The sequence below is a fragment of the Stereum hirsutum genome (assembly GCF_000264905.1).
Source record: "Stereum hirsutum FP-91666 SS1 unplaced genomic scaffold STEHIscaffold_4, whole genome shotgun sequence".
In the NCBI taxonomy this organism is placed as follows: domain Eukaryota; kingdom Fungi; phylum Basidiomycota; class Agaricomycetes; order Russulales; family Stereaceae; genus Stereum; species Stereum hirsutum.
This window is the reverse complement of record NW_006763134.1, coordinates 1669113-1689867: the sequence shown is the minus strand read 5'-3', so window position 1 is coordinate 1689867 and position 20755 is coordinate 1669113. Positions and strand designations below refer to the sequence as shown.

At 50.9% G+C, this 20755-nt stretch overlaps 8 protein-coding genes across 8 annotated transcripts; 3 read left to right on the top strand and 5 right to left on the bottom strand.

Moving 5' to 3' along the window:
• Window positions 1-549: 549 nt before the first annotated feature.
• Window positions 550-4761, top strand: STEHIDRAFT_76043 (uncharacterized protein). The gene is made up of 8 exons (XM_007301552.1): window positions 550-651; window positions 717-1364; window positions 1430-1638; window positions 1688-2998; window positions 3191-3308; window positions 3656-3856; window positions 4167-4412; window positions 4513-4761. The coding sequence occupies exons 2-8, from the start codon at window positions 792-794 to the stop codon at window positions 4615-4617; spliced, it is 2763 nt and encodes a 920-aa protein (XP_007301614.1). The 5' UTR covers window positions 550-651; window positions 717-791; the 3' UTR covers window positions 4618-4761.
• Window positions 4762-5478: 717 nt separating this feature from the next.
• Window positions 5479-6400, bottom strand: STEHIDRAFT_53118 (uncharacterized protein; the record flags this gene model as incomplete). Its single annotated transcript, XM_007301469.1, has 3 exons — window positions 5479-5643; window positions 5841-5904; window positions 5985-6400. The coding sequence occupies 3 exons, from the start codon at window positions 6398-6400 to the stop codon at window positions 5479-5481; spliced, it is 645 nt and encodes a 214-aa protein (XP_007301531.1).
• Window positions 6401-6420: 20 nt separating this feature from the next.
• Window positions 6421-6886, bottom strand: STEHIDRAFT_129669 (uncharacterized protein; the record flags this gene model as incomplete). Its single annotated transcript, XM_007301976.1, has 2 exons — window positions 6421-6605; window positions 6679-6886. 2 exons carry the CDS (start codon window positions 6884-6886, stop codon window positions 6421-6423), a joined length of 393 nt encoding a protein of 130 aa, XP_007302038.1.
• A 1940-nt stretch (window positions 6887-8826) lies between these two features.
• Window positions 8827-10324, bottom strand: STEHIDRAFT_119883 (ubiquitin-conjugating enzyme E2). Its single transcript, XM_007301975.1, has 6 exons — window positions 10283-10324; window positions 10062-10120; window positions 9781-9876; window positions 9493-9676; window positions 9229-9355; window positions 8827-9152 (listed from the first exon to the last, which is right to left on the bottom strand). Exons 2-6 carry the CDS (start codon window positions 10083-10085, stop codon window positions 9140-9142), a joined length of 444 nt encoding a protein of 147 aa, XP_007302037.1. The 5' UTR covers window positions 10086-10120; window positions 10283-10324; the 3' UTR covers window positions 8827-9139.
• Window positions 10325-12671: 2347 nt separating this feature from the next.
• On the bottom strand, window positions 12672-14481 carry STEHIDRAFT_129667 (uncharacterized protein; the record flags this gene model as incomplete). The annotated part of the gene is made up of 4 exons (XM_007301974.1): window positions 12672-12690; window positions 13662-13789; window positions 13811-14164; window positions 14398-14481. 4 exons carry the CDS (start codon window positions 14479-14481, stop codon window positions 12672-12674), a joined length of 585 nt encoding a protein of 194 aa, XP_007302036.1.
• A 970-nt stretch (window positions 14482-15451) lies between these two features.
• On the top strand, window positions 15452-16051 carry STEHIDRAFT_154823 (replication factor A protein 3; the record flags this gene model as incomplete). Its single annotated transcript, XM_007301973.1, has 4 exons — window positions 15452-15532; window positions 15645-15716; window positions 15825-15930; window positions 15984-16051. 4 exons carry the CDS (start codon window positions 15452-15454, stop codon window positions 16049-16051), a joined length of 327 nt encoding a protein of 108 aa, XP_007302035.1.
• Window positions 16052-16427: 376 nt separating this feature from the next.
• STEHIDRAFT_94237 (uncharacterized protein) lies at window positions 16428-18651 on the top strand. The gene is made up of 4 exons (XM_007301972.1): window positions 16428-16706; window positions 16792-17149; window positions 17234-18254; window positions 18315-18651. The coding sequence occupies exons 1-4, from the start codon at window positions 16469-16471 to the stop codon at window positions 18414-18416; spliced, it is 1719 nt and encodes a 572-aa protein (XP_007302034.1). The 5' UTR covers window positions 16428-16468; the 3' UTR covers window positions 18417-18651.
• Window positions 18652-19136: 485 nt separating this feature from the next.
• On the bottom strand, window positions 19137-20193 carry STEHIDRAFT_167031 (uncharacterized protein; the record flags this gene model as incomplete). The annotated part of the gene is made up of 4 exons (XM_007301971.1): window positions 19137-19330; window positions 19397-19442; window positions 19501-19927; window positions 19991-20193. The coding sequence occupies 4 exons, from the start codon at window positions 20191-20193 to the stop codon at window positions 19287-19289; spliced, it is 720 nt and encodes a 239-aa protein (XP_007302033.1). The 3' UTR covers window positions 19137-19286.
• Window positions 20194-20755: the final 562 nt, after the last annotated feature.

The window sequence follows — 20755 nt, the reverse complement described above, 5'->3', positions numbered from 1 at the left end:
CGACAGTCACGATAAAAAAAAACTCAGAACAGACCCTAGATGATGGTACAAACGCAGCTCGAATGATCGCTCTGGAGGCGGACGACTTGGAGCGCATTGGTCGAGAACAAGTACCTATGGAAGTGTCTGAACCTACTTTGAAGTAGTTATGACTGTAGATAAGACCTTGCGCAATTGTTTGACTGCGATGTTTTCTCTTTGGATTGTTTACAGACCAAATCCCTCGAGATGCGGCGTGGTACCACAAGCGTCACAGCGCTGTTTTCAGCAAAAAAAATTGGGTATGGCGGCAATGGATTGGTTGTTAATTGCGCACTATATACCCAGAAGATCCCATAAGGTTCAAGGGAGCAAAAGTATGAGAAGAACTTGGCCTCGGTACCTAGTCGTGGTGGGCAGCAGGTGGGCAAGGTAGACAAAGGTCAGTGTGGCGCTGAAACGACACTGTGGCAACGAAGCTCAACAAGAGCACGTGGCATTCCGAACGGTTCGCGTCTGTGGCGTTCAACTGTTTTCAACGCTCTGCCTCCCCCACGCGATCCTACACATGCTCGGCACATTCTTGTCGTCGGTCAAAGTTTAACTTGTATTCTTCCTCGATATCTCTAAACTGAACATCAAACGGGAGAAATTTTAGCAGAAAATCATCTGGTGCGCCGAAATCGTTCCTGACACGCAGGCCAGAGTCTCACACCGTGTCATTTGTTTCTCATTAGGTTCACCAGACTCTCAAATATAATCAAGACACTTGTTGCGACATATAACTCCAGACTGCGATTCAATAACTCACAATGGCTCGATTCACTGCATTCGGTCCGGACACGAGCGACGAGGACGATTTATACGACCCTCCCAAGCGGGCGCCACCACGCACTCTAAAACAAAACAACTTGCATCCCTCAACCGCTGATGACGACGGAGATTACGAGGACGACGATTCTGAGGAAGATGGACCATCAACCGCTGGACCGTCCGAAATGGATGAAGATGACCTCCACGACAGTCCTCCCAGGACTAGGCGCCGTCAGGACCCGAATGCGTTGGTGGAAGGGGAAGATGGCCAATACTACCATGCACATGAGATTGAGAAGGTGCGAATTGCTAATGGAGACGGGATGAGAGGCGCTGGCCAGGGAGACAAGACTACGCAACCTATACCGTGGCCTCAGCAATTAGGTCTCGCCCCTCAGACGGTGCACGTCAAGCAAACCTCCTTGTTTCGGGCACCAGAGGAAGAGAGGGCTATGAAGGCACAACAGTCAACAAGAGCGAAGGCGGGACAGCCACATATCACATGGGAGAACGGTCTCCATCGAAAACATAGCAGAGAGTCAGATGGGGATCATAGGCTCGCCACACAAGAGGTGCGACATGACATATCATATCCTAGAATCGTACTCAAACTTCGAATGTCGTACTGTGTCGTTAGCGCGCGTCCTTTGCCCACGATATAGAGCCTATACCATACCGACCGTCTCGAAAATACGCACGAGTCGAGAGTTCAGCATCTGCAGTGGTTGGCAGTGAAAGGTCGATGCTTGACGCGGGCCTTGCTCTTGGTCGCTCGTTCCGCGCAGGGTGGGGGCCCGGTGGCACCTTAGTCCATCTTGGCCAACTATGCAGCCCATACACCCCAGAGTAAGTGTGTTTCTCCAGTCATCCATGTCCGCGTCTGATGCCCTTTCAGCACGCAAACAGGCAACTCGTCGACCGTGACACTTTCCTATGTTCCTCTTATACAACCCGGCCCCATAATCAATCCCAGAAGACCTTTTGAGGAACCCATAAAACGTCTTGAGAAACTCCTCGAGCATCACCACAAGCGATCCTTCATCCAACCCGACACTAATGGCATCCCATTCGCCGAACCCTCCTCGGAGCTTACTTTCGCATACTTTTCGTCCATTTTCTCACCAACAGACCAGTCCTTCGAAGCTCTTTTTTTCCGTCTTGGGCACGTCCTCTTCGACTCTCCCGATTTACGCCTCAAAGACGATGTAGACCTCGAAGTTCGAAAGCGCGTGGGTGACATTCGCCGGAAAGCCGCGCTCTCTGCATGGCTCGAAGAGGCCGTTGCTCCATCGGTGGACACGGACGTCAAAGACTCCATTGCTGGCTCGGCCAAGGCCATCTTCGGGCTCTTGACGGGCAATCAGATCGAGAAGGCGTGTCAGGTTGCGATGGATTCTCATAACGTCAAACTCGCTACGTTGATCTCACAAGCCGGAGGCGATTACGATTTCATCGGTCATTTACGCTCACAACTCGAGATATGGAAGGACGAACGAGTAGATGTCCATATCGACGAGAATATGCGCAAAATCTACGCTTTACTCGCTGGATACGTCGACGTCCTGGAGGGTTCGGGTGGGTCTGGGGTCGAACAGTGTAAGGAACTGGAGATCTCGAGAGGACTTGACTGGAAAAGGGTGTTTGGATTGCACCTTTGGTTTGGCCAGCCGCTAGATGCGACCATTGCGGAGGTGTTCGACTCCTACGAGAAGCACTGGAAGCGAGCGGAGGAGTATGCTCTACCTGCTGGGTCTGAAGCATATGTAGCACCACCGATTCCGTGGTACTCTGAGACGCCGACCGGCGAGCTGCAGAAACCGTCGTCTGTGTGGCAGTTGCCGGACGATGCAAACCCTCCAGATGCCCTGTACTCCCTCATCCGACTGCATGCCCAGCCCGAACTTTCACTCTCACAAATCATGTCCCCTCTGTCGTTCGGACCTTCACCTGTCGATTTCTCGCTCCCATGGCACCTTTATATCATCCTCTCGCAGAGTATGCGGAAAAGAGATCTAGCAGACAGGGATGACCCACGGGCCGGCAGACCGGAGGGAGAGAATGTAGATGGGATGGAGGAAGACGTAGAGGTGGAGGGACATAGCCCAAGCGCGGATGTGCTAGCTAGTAGCTATGCGCTGCAGCTGGAGCAGTTGGAGTTGATCCAACAGGCTGCCTTCGTCTTGCTGCACATAGAAGAGTCTGCAGGGTAAGTCCACTCCATTTTACCGACCGCGCCGACCATGCGCGGGAGGCACCAGGTTTCATGAATTCGGAATCTCGAGCGCTTACGATTTACTCCTTCGCTATGTTTCGCGCGTGGGTGCCTTGGTGTTTGGGTTTCACCGGCATGTTTCTCTGCTTTTGGAATGTATTGTTCTTTCAACCTGGCGATGCTCAGAAGGGAAAAGGCCATCAAAGACTTATTAGCTCGATCGGCGCCACAGCTCGACAAACACAATACAAGGGGACTTGTCGAGAGAGTGGAGATCCCGCTGCCGTGGGTGAATGAGGCAAAGGTACGTTGCAGTTGATTCGCTCAAACGTGTCCGCCCTCTTCTCGTTCTCCTTCCCCGACTGCAAAGTCAGGAAATGATCGATTCACCGCTCAGTTTTCGCTCCACCTTTCCTGCTCCTCCCACCCTCATAGCACTGCCTTCACTTGATTTTGTCATTCTGTTCCGATTTGCGCTCGTACACTTGCGCCTTGAGGTATCTATGATTTGCTGACGATCGCTTGTTTTCCTCGCTCGCGTGGCTCCGGCGCCGATCTTACCTACGCTGCTTCTTTCCCTTGAACCTGATCCATACGGCTTTGACCGCATCTCGACTGCCATCGCGTCATTGTTATCATCGCCACGGCCAGGCCCTGTACGCGCTTGACAAAGGTGACGTTTGGGAAGCCTATCAACTCTACCTGCAAGCCGGCTTGTACAGCGCTGCACATGATATAGCCGTGCTCCAGCTCGCGCCAGAGGCGGTTATTCGTGATGACTTAGAGTTGCTGGAGTCGATATTTGTAGAGTTTACGGGTCGTCCCGTGGAAGGGTGGCATGTACGGGGAAAAGTCAGTATTCTCCGTCTCCCTACCCTTTGGTGCCTGTTCCCCCATTTTACTGATCGCCTATTTTTATTCGTCTCCTGCGCTCCGAATCGTATCAACCCTTTCTTTGCCCTTTCAAAACCATCTATATGAAACGCCGTGCCTTTCTCCAACCTACAATGCCGCCCGCGACTGCGACCGCGACGCCACTTTGCTGTGTCTATGCCCGCTTCTCATACAATCGGCCCTAACCAACCAAACACATCACATCATCTATCCACGCCCACTCATACCTCCTACCATATCTCGTCCGTCCATCCGTCGACCCATTCAGGCATTCCTCGACTACGTGACCATTCGGGAGAGGATGCCTTACCTTCGCGCTGGGCTGCAGGACGCCGCAGTACCTGACGCAGCGCAGGCCACAGAGTTCGAAGAACTCTCGATGTCGATCCCCAAACTCATCGGAATCCTCCCAGACGTGTTGCGCGATCGCTCCGATCCTCGACACAATGTGGCTCTATCCGAGATGATTTCGAGGCTCACGTTTGAACTCGATGCTGTCCAGCCGCTCTTACTGGTGAGTATTCTTTATTGCTCTTGCTTTATAGCGATGATGTTTTGGCGATAGCGAGCTGACTATCTATCTCTTCGTTGTTGTTGATACATGGTTTTCTCAGTCCCAGTCCCAGATTCGCCCAATGTTGGTTGATGAGGCCTCTAAATTCAAACATGTCCAGTCAGTGGCGCAATCAAGGTTCCTCAAGTTGGTCCAGGGGTCATAATGACGTTCACACTACTGTAGAGCATCCACGAACATCTGTCCAAAGCTGGTCTTCGTTTCGCTTCTCTTTTGTTTGCTTTCGAACTCGAACTACACTTTTATGTTTGACATCTGATAGCTCCAGGCCTGTAAATAAATTATGATTGTGATGTGATAGGGCTGGACAGAAGCATACTTTAAAGTCTACGTGTATAAGCAATGGATCGGAGCGTCAACGACAGTATGTGGAGGCTACATATAGGCTACATAAGTCGGTGCATCTATGGTGCGAAGTAAGTCCACCGTCGACCGACGTATACAGTGAGGTAACAAATAGAATGGATCGTACACACGGATACAAGTAGTGAGTGAGATAAATTAGGTAGAGCGCGGCCGCTGACGTGGCCCAGGAATCCGATGAAATCACCGGGGGAACAGGAGAGGTGTCGGTAAACAACGAAATGGCGTGGGGTGAAACGAAACGGCCAAAAGGAAGCCGGTTGCAATAGTGACGGGATCAGAAGTTATGATACTAAAGCTGATGGAAAGTCTGGATGAACAGACAGATCGGATGGAGGAAGGAGTGGGGCTACAGGAGTCGTAACATGCCGAGAATGGGAAGTTGAAAGGACAATAAGGGCGCACCCACTTGGGCATAAAATTATACGTATACAGTAACAAGCGAAAAAGGGCACATAGGAAAAACAAATTTGCTCTTAGAGCAGAAAAAGAAACGGACGAAAAACAAAAATAAATAGATAGCGATGAGCGCGACGAGGAGAGAACAGTGGAACGGATGAAATCTAGAGATATTGTATGGATGAATTGGTCCATTAGATGCAGTGATGGACGCGTGAACGCCGAGGGCAAGGCAGCTAGCCTTTCACTCGATGTTGTGCCCAGAAAGGAATATAGACGCGCAGAGCACAGAGGCTTCCACGAGACCATGCTGGATGCCTTGGGAGGTCATCTCGATGTTGACGCCGTTCGACGTGGTGCAGACGCGCGCTAGAATTTGCGTTGGTGATCCTCCCTGGTTGATGTAGAGCTGTATCGTGATGTCGATATGGTTTCCGGAGGAATTCGAAATGAAGTCGAGATCAAGAACCGGGACGAAGCGCCACCGAACCGCGACCAGTAAGAAGCCACGCCGTCGAAAGAGCCAACCAAGAACAGAAATTCCGTTAGCGTGCCTTTCGATGCGAGGACCGGGTGGAAGGAAAGAAGACAATTGAAGAAACATACGCAGATGTAATTATCCACGGGGGCCCATATGTATTGTACCCCTCGGAGTTCCATGGTCCTAAGCCTGTTCGAAGTGCAAAAAGGTTCAAGGTAAGGTGGTCAGTCCCTTTACAATTACAACAAATGTTCCGAGAGGGTACGTACGTTCTGTCGCTGGAAAGCCGAAGCCAGCTACGTATGGACTGGCGAGGGAATAACCCTGGCATTTCGACCGTCGATCGAGTGCCCCAATCCACCGTAGCGAACACTCTGCGCGAACTATCGCGCCATATCGTTCGAAGTGGCTGCGAGGGGTCTGTGATGATGCGAAATGCCGACGTGCCTTGTGGGCTGACAACCGACGCGTTGAGCACGTTGGGATCAAGGTTCGTGATGCGAAAGACCTGGAATCCGGACGCAGGAGGGGGCCTCCCGTTGCCTGCATATGAACTCATCGTGGGGAGAGCACCGAAAATGGAGGGGGAAGGCGCAGGACCATGGCCAGGCTGCCAGGGGGATTGTCCTGTAGGGATATTTCCCGCGTTCCAGCCTTGAACGTAGGGGTTGAAGTGGTGGGACATCGTGCAGAGGAGAGATGATCTCAAAGGAGTTCGAGGGAGAAGATGTGGATGGATGGACTAGGTGGCGTCAAGGTTATTCTTGATGTGAATTTGTTAGGTGGTACTGATGATGTAGATCCTTCGAAGTGCTGGAGACTGATAACTCGATGAGAAGCAGAACGTGGCCGACCGCAGACTTTATACTGATCCATCTGTAGAGCGCGTACTTAAAGAAGTTTCAGTCGATCACCGAGAAGGGTGTTATGTTCGATGACCAATGGAGATCTCGGTAAACCGACCTATTTTGCATCCAGCAGCGTTTACTCTCCACTCTCTCTTACCGTTGAGAGTCTCGACGGCCACAGATGGAATGGAATGTAGAGCGATCTCAGCAAGACTCAGAGCCACAAAAAGTCGGTCTCCTCGGTTGGTTCGGCCTGCGCTGATGAACACCAAGGAGTATCTGCAGTCTTCACCGCGAAGTTTGAATGAGCACAGGAAATGCATATTTTAAAGGTCCCTCGAAACTCGTCAACTCTAGAGCTTCCCATTGCTTTCCATTGCAGTGTGCAGGGTTTTGCAGGCGGGGGGTGCGTCGGTCATCACTGGATCATAACAAATACAGAAAGCAACTGTTCTATTGGCGGTCGGCGCCCCTGAGAGGCCTGAATTGACGATCGAAGGTTAAGACCTGCAGGAGTAAAGATCAGTTGTCGAGACGAAGTATCAGGAGTTGAAACAAAGGCGTCTTGTATCGTACAGAGCATGACGCTTCAAAGCCAGTAAGAAGTTAAAGCCAGTAGTAATATGTGTCGCTAAGCAGAAAGCTCTATGTTAGAGGTGAGCAGATGCGTGTGCATGCCGAGCCTCCTTCCCATCCGAACAAGCAGTGAGGCACAGCTAACAAGCGTAAGCAGGTTGACCATCTAACAATCGATGATGAGATGGAACCCAAAATCGGGCGCCCTACTATGTGGATGTGTGAATTCGGAGGAATAGAAACTGCTGCAGGTACCGAGGCAGAGTCTCGGGATCGGCCCACTCATGACCCGTGAGCTTCCTGCGTTGATGATCACAACGCGTTGCGAACAAGACTCGCTACTAAAAAGGAATATTCCATCCCATGTTCACGACGAGGAGCAAATCCTTACTGACTGCAAAATCTCCCGCGAGACTGGGGTCATCAGGCGCAGTCCAAGCGTTGCTCATCATCGACGGTGACCTAACACGGCCTTCCGAGCGATCATTCACAGCGATTTCTGAGAGAATCACAGCATGGACTAAAATGAATATCTTCATCCTATAATCGGCACGCCGTTGATGCCAGCAGTGATGCTACAGCGTCCGCCACAGCAAGCGGGAAGGATATCGATATTTGGAGAAGTGAATAGTACACACGGAGTGTGCATAACGTACCTCCAGACCCCACCCATTTCTCCTTGTAATAAGTAGGTCCATCAAAGCATCAGACTTGGAAGCTCATGAGCGGCCATTCGAACCATGTTATGTCTGAGATCTCAAGAAGTCGCGAGGAGCAACATGACAGGTCTGGGCGGAAAAGGGGATTGTGGTGGCCAGGGCCAAAGAGCCGGCTCGTGCGCGCGTGGATGGAACGTGGCGTCAACGTGGCATCAGCATGGTTGATATCTCGAGGCACTCATGATCCCCATCAGGAGAGTAGGCGCCTTGTCAAGACACCGTCAATTGCAACTAGGTCCAATTTCTTCACGGTCTTCGCCGCTGAAACTAGTGTACATTCTCGCGCAGTGTCAGCCGTCGTCTAGACAGTTCCCGCCCCGATGTCCACGCACGTTACAGGAGCGCAAGCTCCAAAAGCCTTCAAGAGCCATAGTCTTATGGCTGTAAGTCAACTGGCACGACCCTAAGATGCTCTTAGAGACCGAATTCGGAGGCGAGCTCAATTGAATAACGCAGAGGTCATACTCGGGCCACGATTACCGAGTGTTTCGGTCACTCAAGTCTATAGCGATCTCGAGACAGCTCGAGACTCACAGTGACCTTGGTATTTGCTCCACGTACTATGAGCGGGACGCTAGTACTCAGCAGACTGGCGACCGAGTCTCTATAACCCAGTATGTGACGGCTGCGCAAATACAAGGTATAGTGTCGCAACTCAGTCTCGCTGGACCTACATCCAGCGAATGTCTCACAATTCCGTGGAAGGCCATGGCTGGTCCAGATGGATATACTCACGACAGTGGCGAGCAGGAGCTCAAAACTCTGATGAGTCAATGGCTGTTTACCGACGGGGTTGGGCCCATCACCTGCACTGTCAATGTCATTCGAACATCGTTCGTTCGCATGCAGATGCGGCCATCTCGACAGGAAGGGTCCTCACATAGACCATCGACCGGCCATGGGGATACTCGGGCTGAGAGCTGCTTTCTCCGGGTCGTTGTACGTATCCCTGAACACAGTGACTAAAAGGATGATATACCCAAGCGGCCGCACGGAGCGACGCTCAAGGGCATTTAACTAATAGCGCAGCAGGGTTGCTCTCTCTACATAAGAACGGGGCAAGAGGATTTGCAACAGACGACACATCGCGTCGTCCGTCTGGAAGTACACGAGGGGCATATCGCGTCAAAAAGACCATTGATTGTCACATGGATGAAATGGAAAGGGTGAGGCTGGCTGAAGCTGTACGAGAACAAGAAAAGATCGTGACTGGGATCAAACTAATACACCGTGCCCGAACTTCGGCGGAACACGCTCATGGGTCCGAATACACGGGGACAGTTACATGGCATACCTGATACGGACACAACCGAAGAATCATCAATATCGTGTTGCAGGCATGTTGAGAACATGCTGAAAATGGCACTCACTTCCTTGTCCACTCCCTAGCCGTTGCCTCGTATCGCGCACGATCCGTCTTGTATAAGTGCGCAATGTCAGGCACCAACGGGTCGTCCGGGTTGGGGTCGGTCAACATCGAGCAGATCGACAGCAACACTGTACGACGGAAAAATGTGACCACAATGACGGATGCAGAATAGGAGAGAATGGTCAGTCACGGATACGTCACAAAGATACCAGGATGATCGTGTGACACGCGTGAAGCGATAGGACGGGAATGGAAATGGGCATACCTTTCGAGATCGTCAGTGCCGGCGACCACTGATCCCTCAGGATGTCCAGACAGATCGAACCGTTGGCGTTGATGTTTGGGTGGTAGATCTTGGTCGTGAAGCTGACCTTGGGAGGCTTGAAGGGGTAGTCGGTCGGGAAGGTAATGGAGAGGAAGAAGACTCCGCCTGCATAGGGGGAGTCACCCTGTATGTGTGTATCGCATTGCACATTTTACGGACCGGTAAGAAGGTAGGGTGATGGACATCAGTAAAAGCGGTAAAAGCTGGTCATGATGGAACGTGACGAACCGGGCCCATAATCGTCGCTTGCCACTGGAACATGTTGTCGCCCGTGGGGCCCGCGCTGCAGGATGAGGGTGGGTCACGTCCGAGGTCAATCAACTCCTACATACGAGAAAACCAGTGATATGTTAGAGTTAGGACGCAAACCGCTCAAAAGAGTCAGGAGGGGTTTCCGGGCACTGCCCTGCAGTGGCGGAGGCGCCCAGAAATAGCACATAGACGCCACGCGCCCTTTGCCCACCGATGACGGTGGCGACGACGAAAACAGAGCTCATGCGATGACAGACCTTGTTAATGCGCTTGAGAGCCATTGGAGAACGAGGGGGTTGGTGAACAACGAGAAAAACTGATCAAAAGACCCAAGGAAGGTGAAATCGCGAGAAATCGGTGCAGATCGATGTGTCCAAGACCGGGTAAGACGGGATTGCGAAACGACACAGCGAGCGATAAAGCGATGTCAGGATTGTCAGTAACACATAACTAAAGAGTAGACGGGGGCTGAACTCACGATGTGGATGGGCAGACGACGAACGAGCAAGGAGATGGTGGTAGCGGGATAAGCAGATGCTCGTCGATGCCTGATCTTGTTTGGACTAGTTTTGTCATCGCACAGCCACATCGGAGCTCATAATCGCCACACGGACTCGGCCACTTGCCTTTCTCGCCCATGCGCTATTGTTCTCTGTTTCTATATCGACACTTCTTGCTACGGTACTATAATACAATTGGATTTCAATACAGATACCAATTCTTCTCTGTCTTGTTCCTTCCTGTCTCCTCGGGCCAAAACACAAAGGATACTCCGATACTTTAAAGAACAGTGCCACCTGATCAAGACAGATTACAGTCCGCCCGAGCACGCCACCTCATCATGCACAAGTCCTCGGACTGCAGACTAACAAAAACTTCGAGACCAATAGGCTACCTCTCGAACGGATCTGGACATCGCCAGGATTCGACCGCCACAAAGCCCACTCGTACAGCCACTCCAGACAGATGCACAGTATCACGAACCCCGCCACACACAGCAGCATTCGAAGCAGCGGTCCATCTTGCGATAATTTAGCATGGGCATACCGGCCTGCGGTTTGCAAGAGATGGTAGATGATTGGAGTCGAAGTGAGATCCTGGACTGTGGTAGACTCTCATTTTAGACGAAGAAACGGGGCTCTGTTGAGCGGCCTTGATGACAGTCGAGCGATGCTTGCAAGAATGAATCAGAAGTGATCCGAGGAGATCTTCAAGCCATTGAGCACTGTGAATACACTGGAGGATGTTCTAAAGGGAGGTTTTTGATGCTCGTAAAAGCAGATTTTCTTGACTAGAGACACAATATAGAGAAAGGGGAAGTAAGATGAATGTCAAATCCGCGAATAAAAAATGTGAACCGCCTGTTCGAACTAGCTCGAATTTCCACTGGAGATAGACTCGGAGTGATAATGCCTACATAGGTAGTCCGACCACAAAGATAGCATCAGCGGTAGACGATCGTGTATGTGTCAACGACCAAGCACAGCGACTTACCGGCGTCGCACATTAAGCCATTCAAGGAGCCCGAATAAAGAAGACTTAAGTACATTGGAGGATAGTACATGAAGGTGTATAGCGGCCCAGGGTTTCAGGCTTGCTCCATGGTAAATAGCAAAGGCCCAGGGAGGAAGACTCGGACCATCCATCCGAAGAGACAGAATGCAGCTCAACTCTCAAGCCTTTACAAAACGGGAGATGCGGACGACCGAGGGTATGAGTCGAGGACTCGAATGGTCTGGAGTCGTTGTAATGGAGCGTCAGATACACCAACGAAGACCATGCAATCTCTTCTCTTTCGATGGTTGCACCATCAGCCCAGTGAACGCTTAAAGGATGAGATCTTTATCAACGTCAGCAGAATGGATGCTGGATCACGGTACAAAAACCAAGTGTTCTTGGCGACAGTGTAGGGGGTTCGAGACAGCGGTCGTGGGTGAGCACGAAGACTACTCGGATAAGCTCACAGAATCAACTGCTCAATATTTGGCCCTCAGGGTCGTACATCTTGGGCCACACAAGTGTGTGGCGAACCAACCATAACACTTCGATGACAGACGCAACGTGGCCGAGATCCGGGACCGATCCACTATGACTGCAGCAGTAAATTTCGGGATCAAGCACCATCTCTCCTCATCGTCTCTTCCATCCGCCCCTCCTCCTCTTTCTTTTCCGTTTTCTCGCCTCCGCACGCTATATTATCCGACCGTGAGACGACTCTAACATGGCGGACAAAATTACCCGTATTGCGATCGTCGATTCCAACCGATGCAAACCAAAACGATGTGCACAAGAGTGTAAGAAGGTGCGTGTTGCCACATTTTATGGTCGAGTACATGGAGCTGATTGGGATGGTGGGATTGGATGTAGTCATGTCCGGTTGTAAAAATGGGTGAGTGAATCGTTGTGGATGCGGAGGTATAGTGGATTGATGGTGGATTGGATTAGGCAAGCTGTGTATCGAGGTCAAGCCTTCAGACAAGATCGCATTCCTCTCTGAGTTTCTTTGCATTGGTTGTGGTATTTGTGTCAAAAAGTGCGTTGCCTACCTTTTATACATTCTTGCAATACATTCGCATGGAGACATCAGCTCCTGTATACTTCGGTGTGGGATTTTGATTGGAACGAAGCTGTCCGGAGTTGTCAGCTGCATTTTCCCAATGATGAAGAGCCTACACGCCGATACAAATGTGCAATGTTTCGTGGTAATTATTTGGCGAACGTTGTTCGCTGAATTTGTGACTCTCAGGCGCAGTAATGCCCGACGGCTCTCATCTTCACCCTGTGTTGGGTGCACGGATACTTACACCATCAATTATGCGTCTACCAATGTTTTTTTTTTCCTAGTGCCCGAAATCATCGAACGAGCTTTAATCCCCACATTTCCCCCTCAGATGCCCGTTCGAAGCCATTTCCATCATCAATCTTCCAACAAATCTCGACTCCGAAGTCACACATCGATACACTGCCAACTCCTTCAAACTTCATCGGCTACCAACACCACGGCCAGGACAGGTTCTCGGTCTCGTCGGTACCAACGGTATCGGAAAATCGACAGCTCTCAAAATTCTTGCCGGAAAGATCAAACCAAACCTTGGGCGGTACGATGTGCGTCTAAATTCCACTGCTCCCATCCCGCATCACACTTTTTATCGGATCATTCTCCTCGAGGTTGATACGTCTATGTGAGGATCGAATGCTCACATTTTGGCTGCACAATAAAGGAACCGCCCGACTGGCAAGAAATCCTTAGGTATTTCCGCGGTTCGGAGCTGCAAAATTACTTTACGAAGGTGCTCGAGGATAATCTGAAAGCCCTCATCAAACCTCAGTATGTCGACCATATACCGCGCGCCATCAAGGGCGTGATGACCGTCGAGCAGATGCTCAATTCGAAAGATGAGCTCGGGAACAAGCAGCAACTTTGCGATGATCTGGAGTTGAATAACGTGCTGACTCGCGAGGTCAATCAATTGTCTGGCGGAGAGCTGCAGCGGTTCGCTATCGCGATGTCATGTATCCAACGAGCGGATGTGTATGTGGTTTTCCGGTGCTATCCTTTTGCCCGTGAAATTTGCTCATGACTCGCTTTTCCAGGTACATGTTCGACGAGCCGTCAAGTTATTTGGATGTTAAGCAGCGGTTGGTCGCCGCTCAGGTCATCCGGAAGTTGCTCAAACCCGATAACTACGTTGTTGCCGTCGAGCACGATTTGTCCGTCTTGGATTACCTCTCCGACTTCATCTGTTGTTTATACGGAAAGCCCTCAATGTACGGTGTCGTCACCATGCCCTATTCCGTCCGTGAAGGTTTGTGCACTCAATCTGCTCTGAGCACTCCCGTATCTCTGATCAAATAACGGTGTATCAGGTATCAACATCTTCCTGGACGGATTCATTCCCACGGAGAATCTTCGTTTCCGTGAGGAATCCCTCTCTTTCAAGATGGTCGAAACTGCCGAAGAAATTCTCATCGACAAGACACGCCACTACTCGTACCCCGCCATGACTAAAACCCTGGGCGGCTTCAAACTCACCGTCGAAGCCGGCTCCTTCACCGATTCCGAAATCATCGTCATGTTGGGTGAGAACGGGACAGGCAAGACCACCTTCGTCCGTCTCCTCGCTGGTGATGTGCCCGACGCCGGTGAGGAAGCCAAACAGAGTCTTGCGGTCAGTTTGAAGCCGCAAACTATCAGTCCGAAGTTCGCAAGCACGGTCAGGATGTTGCTGTTGAAGCAGATTAAGGCGGCATTCATGCATCCGCAGTTCAACACGGATGTGCTCAAGCCGATGAACTTGGAGCCTATCATGGACCAGGAGGTGAAGACGTTGTCGGGTGGTGAGCTGCAAAGAGTGGCGATCTGCTTGGCGTTGGGAAAGCCAAATGTAGCGGTTTACCTAATCGATGAGCCGTCTTCGTGCGTGTCTTTTCTCCCGCTCACTAGTCTGGTGTGTGTTCACTAAAGTCTTCTGCGTGGGTAGATTCTTGGACTCCGAGCAACGTATCATTGCGTCGAAGGTCATCAAGCGGTTCATCCTACATGCGAAGAAGACGGCATTCATCATCGAGCACGATTTCATCATGGCCACTTACCTTGCCGACCGTGTCATTGTCTTTCAGGGTGAACCCGCTATATCCGCCACCGCCACACCGTAAGTACTTCCTCTCTCTTCTCATCCATCTACCGAGGCTCTTGTGCTACACTTATATTCTCGTTCCACCACAAATGGCTGATACTTGATGGCTCTCTTTCTTTCTGCATGTTTAGGCCACAATCGCTGTTGACGGGTATGAACAGGTTCTTGGCCTCTCTCGAGATCACGTTCCGTCGCGACCCGACCAACTTCCGGCCACGAGTGAACAAGATGAACTCAGTGAAGGATAAAGAGCAGAAGGGTACGTTATGGTTTTACTTCCTTCACCGTCATTCCGTAGTAGCTGATATATGGGTTACTTGTCGCTAGCTTCGGGCAACTACTTCTTCCTCGAGGATTAAGGGGCCATCTGTGCTGTTGTGCCACGAGTAGCGCTCGCGGCTGTCTATTTATGCCAGGAATACGGGATATCGAATCCCGGCGATTGTAGCGCCATGCAGGGGAGCTGAGACGGGGACGGCACTTTACAGGGTGCTGGGAGTCCGTCTAATGCCGTGATATGATAGATTGGACGATGACGCTTTCCTACTTTTTGTGTCTGTTCTCTGTTGTTGTTACTACTCGTTGCTGTAGCATGAATGAATGTAGCCTCCACCACGCTGGTGATCTGGGGATGTGTTGAGTATATTTCAATAATATTCACGTGTTGCTTTTTGCTTCGCGTTATGGGCGAATGTTTATCGTAATTCTTCATGCAATCAAAACTCCCGTGAGCAGTACGTGCACCCTGCAGGCGATGCATATCCACTTGCAGGGAATCAGGGATATCTAGGCTTTTCGGATGCCGCTGATTGAAGGGACACATGATCGTGGGAGGATTTAGCGAGTCAGCCACAAGCGCGACAAGGAGTCTGACGCGTCTCAAGTTACCGTCGCGTCCTTTTTCTCCATCTCTTTGTCCGTGCCGTATTAAGTCGCTCTGGCCGTATATCCAGCCTCACTTTCGGAGTCTATCATATCAAAGCCTACCTTCCACCTTTGCTGCAATCATCATGTCGTCCCCCCGTGTTAACTCCGCCCGTATGCCAGAGTATGTCGGAAAGACGGTGAGAATAGTGGGCAAGATGGTCGAGGTACGTGTGCACCAATAACTAATGAGTCTATTGTGGCGTATCTAACTCGCGTGTCTATGGTTGTCCCACCCGTATATTTTCCTGGTGTTGTTCTGGAATTGGGGTGGCTTAGTGGGCGGAGAATGGGGAGTTCGCAATCATGGAAACGAGTGACGGAGGGCAGGTCACAGTCCAACTGGCGAAAGTGCGTTTCGTTCCTCTAGTTTGTATACTTGGTATGCATCAGTCTCATGATAACTTCGTGCCTGGAATGTCCGTCGTCGCGTGTGTTGCGCCGTGATCACGTATGCAGGTTGATATGGATGCTATGAACGATACGTATTTCGAGGTCATCGGCACACCCGTTGACGGGAGTACGATCAAGATGGTGAATTGCTGTAACTTAGGGGATCATCTGAGTGCGTCTTCTTCCCCTTTGATATACGACGTTTGCTTATCTGTGCATGGGAAGACTTGAAGCTCGCCAACGATGTCATCGAGCTGACGCATGACAAACGGTTCAAAGGAAGGATGTTCTGATATGTAGCGCAGGATGAGGAGCAGGAGTAGCGAATGCTGGTGGTGCGGCGTAGTTGGGGGTGGATGATATCGGTGCGGCTATATCTTCTGTATTTTGTTCCGTCGCCTTTCCTTCATGTTATCCCGACTGTAATCTATGTTTCTGCGTCCTATCATCCCACTGCCGCTGATGCGTGCGCGACTCGCGATGTGGAAAACTTGTCAGCTGGTGTGACTTTCCGAATGGTGGGCGCCTAATTGGCGCAGTCCTTCCGCCGGCATTCGATATCGGAACTTTTCGTTATGAGTTCAGGGCGGTGCTTGGGAATACACGGTATCGCTAGATTGACTCCCGATATGCGCTCTTCTGGTTGACCAGGCTTTGCTGCTCACCTCCACCTACGACGCATCCAGGTCGTAGTCGGGCACCTGTCGCGCATGAAGCTCTTATCTTGCATATCCGGCTTTCTTGCCACAACCTATCCTCTCGTCAGAGCGAACCTCTTACCAGGCGATTTCGATGCAAGCTTGCATCAAGTAGTGCTTCAAAATGATGCACAAAGTGTTACAGTTCCCGAGCCTTTTTCAACTGAACCAACCAACTCGACTGGAAACTTCATCTTTAACACCGTCTCGTCGCTGATGCAGCGATGGCCAAACACATACTGGAGAAATGGTGCGCATCACTCAGTCTTTTTCTCGTACTCCATGTCTGACTGACAAAGCACCATCATGGTTTCCTACGCCCGAATCGTTACCAGGTCACTCCATCGTCCCTGTTTCCATCCCTGTGGCAACAATATTATATCACGGTCGCGCGACTAACAGTACCCCGACTGTCCCTGAGTGGCTTGCTTTCGACTTCGACCACTCCTTCATCTTCTGCGTGGCGAAGTGTTGGGTGCACACCATGGTCGCCACTCGAGACCTCCGACTGCTATACTTCGATGGTTCTAGTGCCGCGAAGATGCCGAACGGGACGATGGACTCGCAGGACCTTGTTATTTGGGGAAATATTGACGAGTACAGGTCATACAAGGAAAGAGAGAGGATCGATACGTTGTGTGAATGGGGGAAGAAGTATGGATTGGACGGGTTCGTGAGGATGGAGATGCATTTGTGAGTGATATCGTGGCTACTTTATCCAATGGACGAGCCCATCGTTTATTCTTTGACCTTGTGTTTGCGTTTGTGTTGTGGCAGCGAAATCATGTTCTGCAACTTCTCCTCCGGCCTTGAACCAGTCTCCATCCTCGAATTGGTACCCACACGATTCCCAGCCGTATGGCGTCCTCCTGGATTGCAGGAGCTTCAGAAACGCGCCGATGACCGTGAAGGTGTCGATATGCACCACCACTACGGCAGTCAATCCGATCTTTTCTCGGATGGTGTCGTCAGGCCGCCATGGCCCAAAATACCAGACCCACCAGTCGGATGGCGAGGGTCACAAGTAACGCTAGAGGAAGCACTGTTCGAGCTTATACACACCGGCTCATGGCACGACCGTGCCCCTGGAGAAACCCGCGTCCATGTTGACTACACCGGATTCGTGTCATTCTACGATGCCTCCCTCACGAGTCTTGTTGAGCTACGCACTGGTCAAGACAGATTTCACCACCGATTGCAAAACATCACTCGTGAGGATACTGATAAAGTGATGGACGAACTGGACGAGGTTTTATCGAGAGGGTGGAACGGGGTCCAGGGGCAAAGGAAGAGTTCTGGTAGCCGTGTGGATTGGGGGAGCATAACGACAATTGTGACGGAGAGGTATGGTGAAAGGTTGGAGTCGTTGGAGTATATCTTGGAAGAGGGAAGGTTCCAGAACGTTACACGACAAGTCTCGCTCTTCAGAGCGCAATTGCTCGTCATGCTCAGTCCCTACATGCTCATCTCTGCACTACCGCCACCCGAGGTCGATCCTACTTCGGACCCCTCATGGATTACACCGATTATTCGCCATTGCTCGATAACATATACTTCGCGCATCGATACTAGCTCCCTGACGAGACAGGAGAGGCGGATCAAGAGCTCAGTCGAGGATGTTCTCGCCGAGATTTGCGGGACGTTAGGGGGCTTGTGGGTGGCTGCCTTCGATATTGAGGCAGCGGAGCTGGCGAGGCAAGAAAAAGTCCTGCAGGATTCGAGGGCAGAAATCGCTCGATTGATGAAGTGGCTGGGTTGGCCGATGTGGGTGAAGTGTAAGCCAGGGTGTGGTCCAGAGGTATAGTTTTTTTACGTCTATTATTGGGACGATGCACACTGATCCGAATTAACCGTGCAGGAAATATGCCATATCCCAACCTGGATGTTCAGTCCATTCCATGACGATCCACACGACATGACTCCTCGATGCGTTCGAAAATTTGCTCCTTACACCTGGTGAGAGAAGGTCAGTATGCGCATACACGATATTACCATTTGGGCCCTAGATCCTGTTCCTTCTCGTCGGGTCGTTTTATTTTTGTACAATCTCGCTTGGGCGCTTTGGCTTGTGGCTTTCAACAGCCTCGAGAAACACGCAACTCCATAGTTATAATAGATGCGTAACCTAGATTACATGTAACATACCGTTCAGGAATGTCTGCCACAGGACATGCTACCGCCGACAACATTGGAAAACACAGAGCCATATATCGTCCACACCATGCGCTCAGGTAAACAGACGGTGAAGTCGTGCGCATCCCTTCAAGGTAAAAATAAGCACTGAGCAGATCGATAGCACTGTAACGCTCCCACTTCATGGCCCACTGCAGTCTGAGGACTGAGGCCTGAGGGCCGAGGTCGCGAATCTCTGCTGACCGTGACACTGCCTGAAAATGGTGACATTCTAGAGCGTCTAGTTTTGGGCGTCCCGTCATAGAGAAGGTTTGTCCCAGTTCATGGACCGAGAGTACACTCCAGCATGCCATCTGAGGTGAACATTTTTGTTAGCGCCACATGTCCTTGCATATGTCAAGTCTCAAATTGTTCCTGTCTGCGATAAATCTGTGAACGATCAAGTTTGTTGTCGGTTAGGAAGATGGGGATTAGTCAAGCCTTGGGAGTACAAAAATATAAAGAAACCTTGAGGGAGCGTGAGAATGAAAAGCATGGTGAGTGGACGAAGGTGGACGAGAGAACGGCGGTAGGTGAGGAATAGATAAATCATAGAAGTGAAAACCGATAGATTTCAATGAAAGTGAAATCGAATAGAAAGCATGAGAAGTAAGCCCCTGAATGGTTTGCCGCTCTCATGCCTAAATATGAGGTCCTTTCAGTTGTCGAGAACGCTGGCGGGGAGCGTTGTGTTGTAGAACCCTGGGACCGAAAGGCGAGACAATTTAGAGTCAAGTGAACCATGGGCAAGAGTCAGTAGAGACTCACAGTACTCCGCAACATATTTGACCGAGATGCTGTCAGTGCCGTTGCACTACAGGTGAAGGAACTTGTCAGTCACATCAGGTGAACAATTTATCAGGCGGACTGACCGAGGCAGGCGGCTGTCCTCCCGCCGTTTCAACCCTAAATACCGATTTCGCCAATTTTCCCTGACCCGCATACGACAATGCGGTCAAGTACAACCAATCTATATCCACACTCTTGTCATCCGGTGAAGGTATATCTCCAGTCCTGGCTAACACTACAAATGCATCCGCTACACCGTTGAATCTCGCGCTCGTGAAATCGAATTTCGGTGAGGTACCAGAGCCGGTGGCAGGATTGGGTACGAAGTAGTGCTGCCCGAGGACGTCAGGATTGCCGAGAAATCCAAGTTTGCTAATGAGTTCCGTTGTGTTCAGGATGTTGGATGGAATAGCAGACCACAGCGCTTCAATGGCAGAGGTCAGGTATGGAGAGATGGCGGTATCAACGACACAAGAGATGTCGAAGAGTTCTGCGACGGCACCGACATTGCTAGAGTGATGCGAGTAAGCAAAAGTAAGGGAAAAAAACACGATACAATCCGGGTGGACGTACGTGTAAGTGGATGTGTTAGAGCAGGTGTAGTTCTGAACACCGACGCCCAGAGCCACGAAAGACGGGGGAAAGGTGGGAGCGACGAGGGCCGTCTGATTGGACGGGACCTTGAGAGCGGACGCCGGGACGGGGCAGGATGCCAGGGTCGGTGAAGCCGCGAGAGCAACACCAAGGCATAGGAATGCAACGGTCTTCGTGAACATGGTGAGCTCGGTTTAAAGAAGGAACGGTGGTGGAGAATGGTTTTGTGCGCACGACCACCCAGGGAGAGGAGGGAAGAGGGAAGAGGTCAGGATAATGCAACCTTGTCGGGTTGAGATGTGGCTTTATACAAAGATCGAGCATGCACCCCACCGAACTTTGCTATACAACTCAGTCCGAAAGAGCGGGGAACCCCTCAGACAGCCCGCGGAGACCCACAGAATTGGTTGGAAAGCGCTCATGGCGAATTTGTACAAAGAGCGGTCGCCGTATATTTCCGCCAAAGCGGTCGAGAGCTAGCTGTAATGGGAAAGCGTACTGTCACAGGATATAACACATACGGAAATATCAACATGATATCCTTGAAAACAAGATATAACGGTGTTTGCAATTTTTAAATGAACGTGTCTCGACCCTATCTATGTCGTCTAGCGACTAGAGGTCGGCCCGATGGTGGCTGAAGGAGGTTCTGATGAACCGCACAGTGGATGAAGCTAACTCTTTGTTGTCGCTATTCTCCATTACGACGATCGAGCAGTATAACGTGCCTAGCGAGAACGCGCC